This window comes from Chionomys nivalis, chromosome 13 (assembly GCF_950005125.1).
Source record: "Chionomys nivalis chromosome 13, mChiNiv1.1, whole genome shotgun sequence".
NCBI classification, from domain to species: Eukaryota; Metazoa; Chordata; class Mammalia; order Rodentia; family Cricetidae; genus Chionomys; species Chionomys nivalis.
In genome coordinates, this window is record NC_080098.1 from 70571152 (window position 1) to 70581061 (window position 9910).

At 53.5% G+C, this 9910-nt stretch overlaps 1 protein-coding gene across 1 annotated transcript; it reads right to left on the reverse strand.

The window, feature by feature from the left end:
- On the reverse strand, positions 1 to 3864 carry Smim32 (small integral membrane protein 32). Its single transcript, XM_057787828.1, has one exon. It carries the CDS (start codon positions 3342 to 3344, stop codon positions 3033 to 3035), a length of 312 nt encoding a protein of 103 aa, XP_057643811.1. The 5' UTR covers positions 3345 to 3864; the 3' UTR covers positions 1 to 3032.
- Positions 3865 to 9910: the final 6046 nt, after the last annotated feature.

A 9910-nucleotide genomic window follows, 5' to 3' on the forward strand; every position in this document is an offset into this window, starting at 1 on the left:
TCCATTACAACTTGGGATTAGGGTAGCAACAAGGTCTAGCTTCTAGATAGCCACGTGTCTTAAGCATGGGCTGCCCAAACAAAATACCATATTCGGTAGATGAAACAACAGGAATTTATTATAATCTGGAAGTTAGAAGTCCAGTTTGACGATTCAGGTTAAGTCAGTTTGGGAAGAGGGTTCGAAGATGGCCAGCATCTCTGTATGTGCACACATAGCCTTCTCAGCTATGGGGAAGATGGCCAGCATCTCTGTATGTGCACACATAGCCTTCTCAGCTACAGGGAGTGAGGGGTAGGTGAGGGCTTCACCCCTGTCTTCAGGAAGCTCCAGTTCCCTGAAAATGCAGCTGTTCTAGGAATCAGGACCTTGACATCAGATTGGGGAGAGCATACCTATCACTCCGCCCACAATACTAAATTGTAATCACATTGTAGTCCACTGGCTTACATATTGGCACGTAAAGAAGAACCATTGCTGCTCAGCTAGCCCAGAAAATAGATGGAGTCATTTAGAAAGTGCTGGCACAAGGGGCTCTCTCTCACTTGGCCTGCTTTCTAGATTCCAGCTCCATGTAGACCCAGTTATCTAAGACTGTATTCCAGAAGCATCTACTGAAAGTAGCCACAGCCATGTTCTAGAGACTTTGTTCCAGCTTGTGTCTATCTTAGCACCTTTGGCCACCTTGGTCAATATTTTATGAAGGGGTCCCAATGGCTGTGCATCATTTTGGCTATTGCTGATAGTGGCTTAGGAACCACAGGTGACTAACTTCGTAACCTGTTATTCAGTCATGCTCTTCTCTGAGGGGAGCAGCCATTGCTTTTTCTTGTGGCCACAGAAGTCAGGTGAGCACATCCTGTCTGGGAGTCAGCTTCTTCCCTCAGCAGTGCTGCCTCAAGTCTATCTCAATTTAACCATGGTTAGCATTTGATAACTGTTCAGTGGGAGCATTGTTCAGGCCATTACACTGGTTTAGTATGCTGCCTGACGGAGCTTGGTGATACCATACCCATTTCACAGAAGAGGCCACAGGACATAGGTTAAATAGTTCACACAAGATCATATGGCTTTTGAGAGACAAGTTGGCATGTAAAGCCGGAGGGTCAGAACGGAGTTGGGACTGGCTCAGCACATCACCTTCAAAGCTGGCTGCTGGGGTGTAGTAGAATGCCCTTCTACACAGTATCCCCATCCCTCCCAGTTCCCAGTCCCCAGTCTTGAGCATGTGATTTTGGTATGCCAGCTAGGGGCTCGTGGTTTGCACGTCTATACTCATGAAGTCTCTGCAGCCACATTGCCTTTAGATTAGCTGGCTTATCCTTGCCGAAGGTTTGAAGATGTTTGGCTCCGTTTCCTATAATCTACAATGCTGTGGGGAGCTTGTGGAGTGGGTTGTGCTAGCTAGAGCCTGCCGGCTTTGTGAGCAACCCCACACCTGGGAGCCTTCCTGCCACGGCCTGCCGCCTCCCCGGCTTCCCAGGATAGGGGTAGGAGGCATGGTGGAGAACCCTGCCTAGGCGCCCGAGCCTCCTGTTCGGCCATCTGAACATGTCTGAAAGTCCTTATGAATGTTGCCGACTTCCCTGTGTGTATGCATTCGGGCAGTGGCTAATGTGCTTTTCCTGCTTCAGGTTCCCATGACTCCAGCATGGCTGAGAATTAACTGGATTAATATGTCAGATTCTTCTTCAGTAAAAACGTCTCCTAAGCTCAAGTGATGTGAACTTTAAGCCAAGTAGCTCCTGGGAGTATTTTACACGGCCATGAAAATAACTTCCTGGCCTGGCATGGTAGCACATGCCCTTAATCCCAGCCCTCAAGAGGCAGAGGCAGAGGCAGGCAGACCTTCATGAGTTCCAAGCCAGTGCTGTGAGACCCTGTGTCAAAAACCAACCATCTACCTGGAATTAGGCTGACTTTGAAAATAGCCAAGGCTGTCCCCAGACCTATCTCCTTGTCCTCCATTCCTGTGGGGTTCTTGGGACTGACTTCTCTCTGCTTGGGAGGAAGTGCCCTCTCCCCCTTTTAGGACCTACCTTCACCAAGCCCTGTCTCTGGTTCAGGAGCTTCAGGCCCAAGAAGGCTCTGAGAGCAAAGGTGTGAGGGAAGGACCTGCCTCGCAGAGAGGGTCTCCATGGGGTCCTGTTAAAAGGAACTGATTCAGCAGGTCAGATGGCAGTTATCCCTGGAGTCTGCCTGAAAACAAAGCAAACAAAACAAAACAAAAAAATCCTCTTTCCAGAGCAGGTGAAATGCTGGGGAAAACCAGGGAGGAGGTGGTATGCTCAGACCGGCCCTGGCAGGAGAAGATACCTCGGGTCTAGGCCCCCTAGATAGACCCGCTCATACTCCCTTTCCAAAATGGTGCAACTAATGATCAGTGTTCTTAGTGCTGGGTTTAATTTGGTGAGATTTTATTGTAGAAACATGATCCGTGGAGGCCTGAGGTGCAGACTCTCCCGTGCAGGACCCTGCAGCTGTGACTTGCGCCTCCACTAGTTCCCTGGGCCCCTGCTCTTAAAGGAAACTAGGTACTTGAACCCGAGCTGGACACAATGAACCCTTGCATTATTTCCCTATCGGATCCCCAGGGTTAAAGAGCAAGAGGGATGGTAGCCGCTGCAGGGAGACAGCCATAGGGCTGGGGAGCCCAGTCCGGAGAGGCAGCTCTTGGTTAGTCCCTTGCCGTACCTGCTGCCTCTCTGTGAGCAAAGCCAGGAACTCACCAGGCAAGCCAGGCTCCTGTGTCTGGCTGGGTACTCCTCTTTCTGGATGGTTTCCTGGCAGGACCCAATGTAGAGGGTAGAAGGGGAGACTCGACTGGGGAGTACTTTCAGGCACCTGGACCAGGACCCCACACAAACCTCAACGGCTCTCCCGCCATCACTTATTCTCCAGGTCCGAAAGGGTCTTTTAGTTCTAGGCGAAGTGTCCCAGGGGCCAGCGACTCTGGAGCCCACCCTGCCCTGCTCCTGCTGGAGTCTCTGCGAGACTAAGACCAAGTGCCCCAGGCCCTGATTCAGTCTGCTCTAAACTGGCCGCGTCTTCCAGGGCGCACGGGCATCGCGCAGCGAGCGGTCGTGGGGCAGCGCAGCAAAGGCCGAGTGGCGCAGCTGGCAGCCGATGAAGAGGACGACGAGAGCCACGGATAGCAGCAGGAGGAAGAAGAGCAGCAGGTAGGTGGACAGGTCAGGCTTGGTGGCCGAGCCGTCCCGAACTCCACGCGCGGTGGCCAGTTCCAAAGGCAAAGCACCCTCTGCCTTAACTGTGGCTCCGGGGGCCAGCGCGCCGCTTCCCGCTGCCTCCGGGCCGCTGGTGGCGTTGAACACGTCTCCGTACATGATCCGCGGGTCCCGCTGATCCTGGCGGGACCACCTTACTTCTGCTGCAGACCTGCGCTGCTCAGCGCCTCCATGGCGTTCCCCTCCTGCGCAACTGAGGAGAAATCGATGCCCTGCGGGCGGGAGGTCACCGAGACAACTGGGGGGTGGGGCGGGGCGTCCAGATGTGTAGCCCAGGCTACCCCGGCACCTCAGGTGTTCCCTCTTCCGATTGTTGCTACCAGGACAGGGTCTTAAGCCCTTGGCCCATCTCGCGGTTTTTTCTGTCGCTCTTCAATTTGGATGAGCTCCGGAGCAGTCCTGGGCTGCAGCAGCTACTAAGAGTGCAGGTGAATGCAGCAGCAACTCTGTTGGGCTCTGCGCTCGGGGTGCTCTGGGATCCTCCGCTTCCCCAGTCCTGCAGCCTCGGATCCTTGTCCAGACTCCCGGTGTGTAGGAGCCTGTCCTAACGCGCTCCCACCGCTGCTGCTGCTGCTGCTGCTGCTGCTGCGCTCCTGTCTGAGCTGGAGACTGAGCTCCTAGCGCCTTCTGTCCTGGGCGGGAGACAGGGAGGTGACAGGATTTGCAGCACTGCCTTGAGAGAGGTTGCAAGCCAATGGATGTCCTAGGATTAGAAAGGAGGCAGCACTGTGCCTGCCTCCTCATCACTCACCGAAGAGGACACTGAGGAGGGGAGAGGGAGAGAGAGGAGCCGGAACAAGGAAGGCTGGGAAGGGAGTGGGGTTTTAATTACTCTTCCCAGTTGCTTCTCCAAGCCTCACACCTGAGATTGAACGAGCTGGAATTTGAACCCGAGCCATTGCACAGTGGTTCGGGCAGCTGATGTTCATGGCTAACCACAGGTTGGATACAGGGTAATAGGCTTCAGGGTTTAGGTCTAACACTGCGACCTGTCACAGCAGTGTGGCACCTCTGCCTGGAAGGATGTCACTTGCCAAGCTTGCACACCGGGGTTGTGGTACAAGGGAGCCTGGGCTCAGTCCCTAGCTACCTTTTGAGGGGTGGGGCACAACTGATTTCTGACCAGCCACAGGCCATCAGGCAGAGCACTCAAGGGGTGAGCTGATTACTTTTTGTCAATTTGACACAAACTAGAGTTATCTGGGAACCCCAAGAAGGAAACTGACTGAGGGCGGGGGGGGGGGCGCATTTTCTTGAATAAAGACAATGTGGGGGGTGTGCTGTGCCATCCCTGGGCAGGTGGTCCAGGTCCATGAGAAAGCCGGCTGAGCAAGCTATGGGAAGCAAGCTAGTAAGCACTATTCCTCCATGGCTTCAGTTTCCGTTCTGCCCTGACCTCCCTCAGTGATAAACTGTGACCAGGAAGTAAGCCAAAAGAGACCCTTTCTTTCTCTGGGCAGGTCTTTCTTGGTCAGAGAAGCAAACTAGAATGAGGGCGGCCTGAGTCAGAGACCAAGTGCCACCAAGTGTCACCAAATGCCCCCCCCCCCCCCCCCCCGTCCCCTTCTACCTTGCCTCTTTACTTATCCCCGCCCCCCAGGTTGTAGCCCGTTTGCATAGAGCCCCAGTGACTGGCTGCCCGTTGCTTAGGCTGGGCACACCTGAGCAAAATGGGACTGAGGAGAGGTGATTCACACGGGACCTGTGGGTGCTCAGGGTTCCACGTGAGTCGGTCCCTTGCTCAACAACCCTTGTCTGCTCTGCTGTCCATAAAGAGGCAAAAAGAGAGCATGAGCTGACCACTGTCTACTCAGATCAATAGTCCTGGAAAAGGCTTGGTGGCCACACCATAAGTGGGAAATCAGTGGGAATGGGGGTGGGGTGGGGGCCCCAAGTCTTGCCTTCATGCGTGAGGAGAACACCCAGTTGCCACGCTCAGCAGGCGTGGGCTGCAAGGCCGGAGCCAGGTGCTGCAGGTGAGAGACACAGGACCAGAGTAGACAGTGGCCTCAGATGTGCAGGGGCAGATGCTTCTTCTGGTTTCACATTCTAGACGTCTCTCTCACTCCTCACCCTACTGTCGGCTCTACCTCCCCCACTGTGGGAGAACATTACCCAAATAGCCATGTTCATGTCTGTGTCCCTCCGTGCCTTTCTCCTCCCCACATGGAGAAGTAAGAGCCTCAGGAAAGCCTGGGCTGCCAGCTGAATGAGCCAATGGAAAGAGGAGCTAGCTCTTCCCCTCTCCCACCACACACTGGGCGCAGCCACAGGTAGTACTGCAAGGGCGGCCACGGCACAGCAGGTCAGAGGTCATCCCCACAAGCCCAACTCTCCATGTCATGGAGATACCCCTTCACCCTGTCTTACATGAATGGTGGCCCCGAGTGCTGAATTGAACAACACATAGAGGATTCTGGGGAGACTCCCTGGGCCAGGAGGGGCCATGTAGAAGTTAGGGAACAGCAGGATTCAGCACTGCCCACACCTGCTGGGTTGCCACCCTTGACAGCCTCCTTCCTGGCAAGCAGCCTATGTGCTTAAAGGACACAGCTCCCTGGGCCTCTACGTTTGGCAACTGTTTAGACCAACAACTCACTTTTTAGATGGGAAAGCTGGCTCGGAGAGGTGCCAGGATTTATCTTCGTCAGCCCCGGACACTGTAACTGGCCCAGGGCTGCAGCAGCAGGGGCAGGTGTTGCTTGCTCTGTAGGCCTGACCTGTTCTGTACTGTACTTGCATGGGAGGTGAAGTCCTACAGACATGCCAAGCCAGAACAGGCCTCCTTGGCACCTTACCCACGCAGTGGTCAGCCTCGGGGCTGGATGGAGGTTTGCTTCTGGGTTCTTGTGTGGCTTGAATGAAAGACCCAGGTGGTTAGGTTTGGGGCTTGGTCTGGAACTCTCTCCCGAGCACTGAGTGGGAAGTGGTAAGGCTGACTTTGCCCATTTCTACTAAGTACCAGCCTGGCTAGATAAGTGCCCAGGCAGTGGGCTTCCTACAGCTATGTGGGCAGCTCAGGTGGGAGGTCCTAAGTGGCATCCTGGGCAGGACAGTGTCTTTGGGCTGTAAAGGAAGGCTGGGTAGCAGACAGATGGCTGGTCCGTCTCCGGTTGTGTCTCTAGGATGTGGCTGTGGAACGTGGGTATATAAAGAAGGCTTGGTATGAAGAGAGGGTCCCTTCCTTGCAACATCGTAGGCTCATGGTGGGGGCAGAGCATCTCTGATGCTGGCCCAGGCCCTGACACCACTTGCTCCTCCTGTCTGTGCTGCACAAGCCCTCCCACCTGGCACTGGAGGAGCTGGACCACCAAGGCCATGCAGATGACGTCACTGAGCTGTTCTCATGGCAGAGCGGTTTTGGTAGCTGCTGTTCACGCCTCTATCCACAAACTGAGCACAAATGGCCTTCGGGGTTCATCTCGCACACTGCAGCCTGTGACAGCACACTGTTGTACCTCTGTGCCCCCCAGGCAAGAGGGCGGGACCTAGGAAAGGGGTCACTTCCAAGGTCACCACACAACTGGGTTGCAGGATGAGGGAGCCTCGAATGCCACAGCCTGGGAGTGTTCACCCAGTCTATAAAGCCGCGTGTTATCAAGCTGCCTTTTCTCTTGACAAAGTTGGAGGGGTACCGTGCCCCTTTGGTGGAGTCCTCTGGTATTGATGAGGAAGTCACAGTTTACTTTCTGAAAGATAGAGCCCCGAGAGGGTTGATCATGTTCCCTGCACATCCCCTGGCAGGCAATTGAGCAAGCCTGTCCCTGAGTAAATGCACAGATAGAGTTTGCGCAGTTTTTTATGCAAGCCAGAGTGACCTTCCATTAAGGGTGCTTTGTGGACGCACTCATTTAAGTCTTTGAAAGATTATAAAAGGGGGCTCCGAGGCCGCCTTTGACTGGCAGAGGTCACAGGGCTGTGCGCTCACAAGGACCTCTCTCCCATTCCGTACTTACTGAGTGGTATGTGTGCCCCTCCTGATGCCTGTCTGCAGAACCCCAAGGGAGGCGAGGTCAGGACACCCTCCTGCCTTGACCACCATCTGGTAGCTGTTGAGTGAAAACTAGGGGGGTATTGATGTAGTGCCTGCACCACGGGATGGCTCGTGAGCCAGGAAAGAGGCTGTAGGTTTAAATACACACACACAGACAGAGACACGGGTCATTCTTGAAACAAGAATGCCAGCTATATTGTGTGCCAGGGAAGCTTATATAGGTAGGGATCCTTAACTGATAGCCACGCCCCAGCTCTTGGGATTTCCAGCTGTAAAACCCACCAGGAACCACTTCTCTGCCATCAGGAACTCATGAGGGTCTCGTGCTCAGAGCAGCTGCAGGCACAGGAAAACTTGTTTACTCTGCTCACTCCAGCAGGCAAAGGGTCTGAGGCAGGCAAAGAAAGTCAAGGGACCAGAGATCTGCAGCCTCCAACACACTGAGCCCCAGGATTTCATAAACTTTGCTAAAACTGGTATGGTGAGTGGTGAAGCCATTTCTGTTTCTTCTAAATGTTTGGGGAATCACTGTGAAACCACGAATGTCAAACAGACTGGGGGTGAAGAGACTTCCTGTGTATGTGTGTGTGTGGGGGGGTGGTGGGTGGGCTCATAGTTCCCCTCTGAGTGATGAAGATACATGCTTGCAGAACATATTTTTGGTTTGAGGATTGGTTATTTATTTATTTATTTATTTATTTATTTATTTATTTATTTATTTTGGAGACAGGTTCTCTATGAGTAGCCTTGGCTGTCTGGAACTCGCTCTGTAGACTAGGCTGGCCTCACACTCAGATCCACCTGCCTCTGCCTCCCGAGTGCTGGGATTAAAGGCATGTACCACCACCACTGCCGGGCTATTTTTTTATTTTTTTTAACTGCCTTTGCTCCAGCATCTGAGTCAACCTGAGGACAAAGAGGAGGTGCCATGTTTCCAGCATAATATCCCCCTTCTGTGGGACCCCTTTCACATCCCATGCCCGTTCTCCCAGCCTGCTGCCTAGTCTCATTAGGAAAACTGCTTCATTTTGGAGTCTTGGGGGGAATTTGTTGTTTATTTCCTAAAATGACCATTCTAAGTGGCAGCTAGGTCATCAGCCTGTACAGTTGTCGAGATTGTAAAACAATAGCTAACTATTGGCAGCATGATGATTTGGTTCCTCTCGGGGGCAGCTTCAACAAGGCTGAAGTAACTGCAGAGTGATGTTTCTTTTTCCATCTCTTGATTTCTCTTGATTATGAAGAGAAGAAACTCCGATGTGATGCTGTTTGTGGGGACCTCTGAGAAGCTTGGGGGCCCTATGATGAATGGGCTGTGTAGGTCCAAGAAGCCACCAGACTCTAGAAAGGAGGGCCCGAGAGGAACCGTTTATGACTAAAATGCCATCAGACAGGCCTGTGAGGAGTTCCCAAGTGAACATGGCCCCCCTGGAGTCTCTTGTGGGGCAGGATGTAGGACATGGTGGCAGTTTTGAGCTTGTTGATTCATTCATCGGAAGGCTATCGTTCTGTTGCTCAGGCTTGGAGCTGGTGACCCTCTGTGGCCTGTTGAGTTCTGGGAGAAGAAACAGTTGGCAGGGGCTCACTTTTCCTCAGAGATCTCTCTCAACCCTGGTCCCAGCCACAGCCTTCCTGTCTGCCCTTTTGCCCTTGCTGGTGTCTGAACCACGGTGAGCGCCCCCTTGTGGCCAATGCTTCACCCATTTTTTTTTTTTCTTTATGTTTTGTGTTTTATTTTTGCTCAAGCTATGGTCTCACACCGCAGCCAAGCTGTCACTGAACTTGTGACCGTCCTCGTACCTCAGCCTCCCAAGTGCTGTGAGGTTACAGAGGCGAGCGCCTCACCCGGCTCGGTGTTACTTCTGTGGTCAGCAGTGGCAGGACCTTGTGAACCCCAGGCTTTGGGTCCTGGCTGGGCTGACCTCCCTTTCCTATTTTTGCTGAGGTAGCTTCCACCCAGGCCCAGTCTGTGTCTCCAGGCGTGGAGGCCACAGCAGCTTTCTGAGGTCCATTCTCAAGGCCAAGGGAAACCTGGAGTTTGTACATTTTACAGTGATGTAACTATACAAGGATTTATTCTCTTCTGTTTCATAAGTTCCTCCCTGGGACCAGTGACCCTCTCTCTGCTCCGTCGCTGTAGTCTGAGAGTGATAGCTCTCACCTCTTTCCTTCCCCTCCACCAAGGCGACGGTACTGTCCTTTCCCAAGGAGAAACTGCAGGTTATGGTGAGCTCTGTGGGGACTGTGGCTATGGGTAGGGGCAGAAAATGGCCCCTGACCAAGGCAACCGTGCTGGGCTCATCAAGACCTGAGGAAGGATGCTTTTCCTGTCAGCCTCTGCAGGGAGGGAGGGGACACACAGGCTCATGGCCTGACTCGTGATGAAGTGTGGAATTGCGCGGGTGAGAAGCTGTCCTTTAAGTGGCATTTCCAAATCTAAATCGGAAATTCCATCAGCACTGCCATTTTGTGATGAGGGGACCTTGTCCTTCTCTCAGCTCCCCGCAAAGACACCCAGGCCCCATCCTGGATTTGTGAATCCCTGTATCCCAGCTCTGCAAGGGGAAGGGCTTCTCCCAGCCCTGGCCAGAGGGTGGCCTTGTCTGGGGCATGGCGATGTGGCCTGTATCACCCAGTCAGAGTGCTGTTTCATGGGAAAGACTTTCAGATC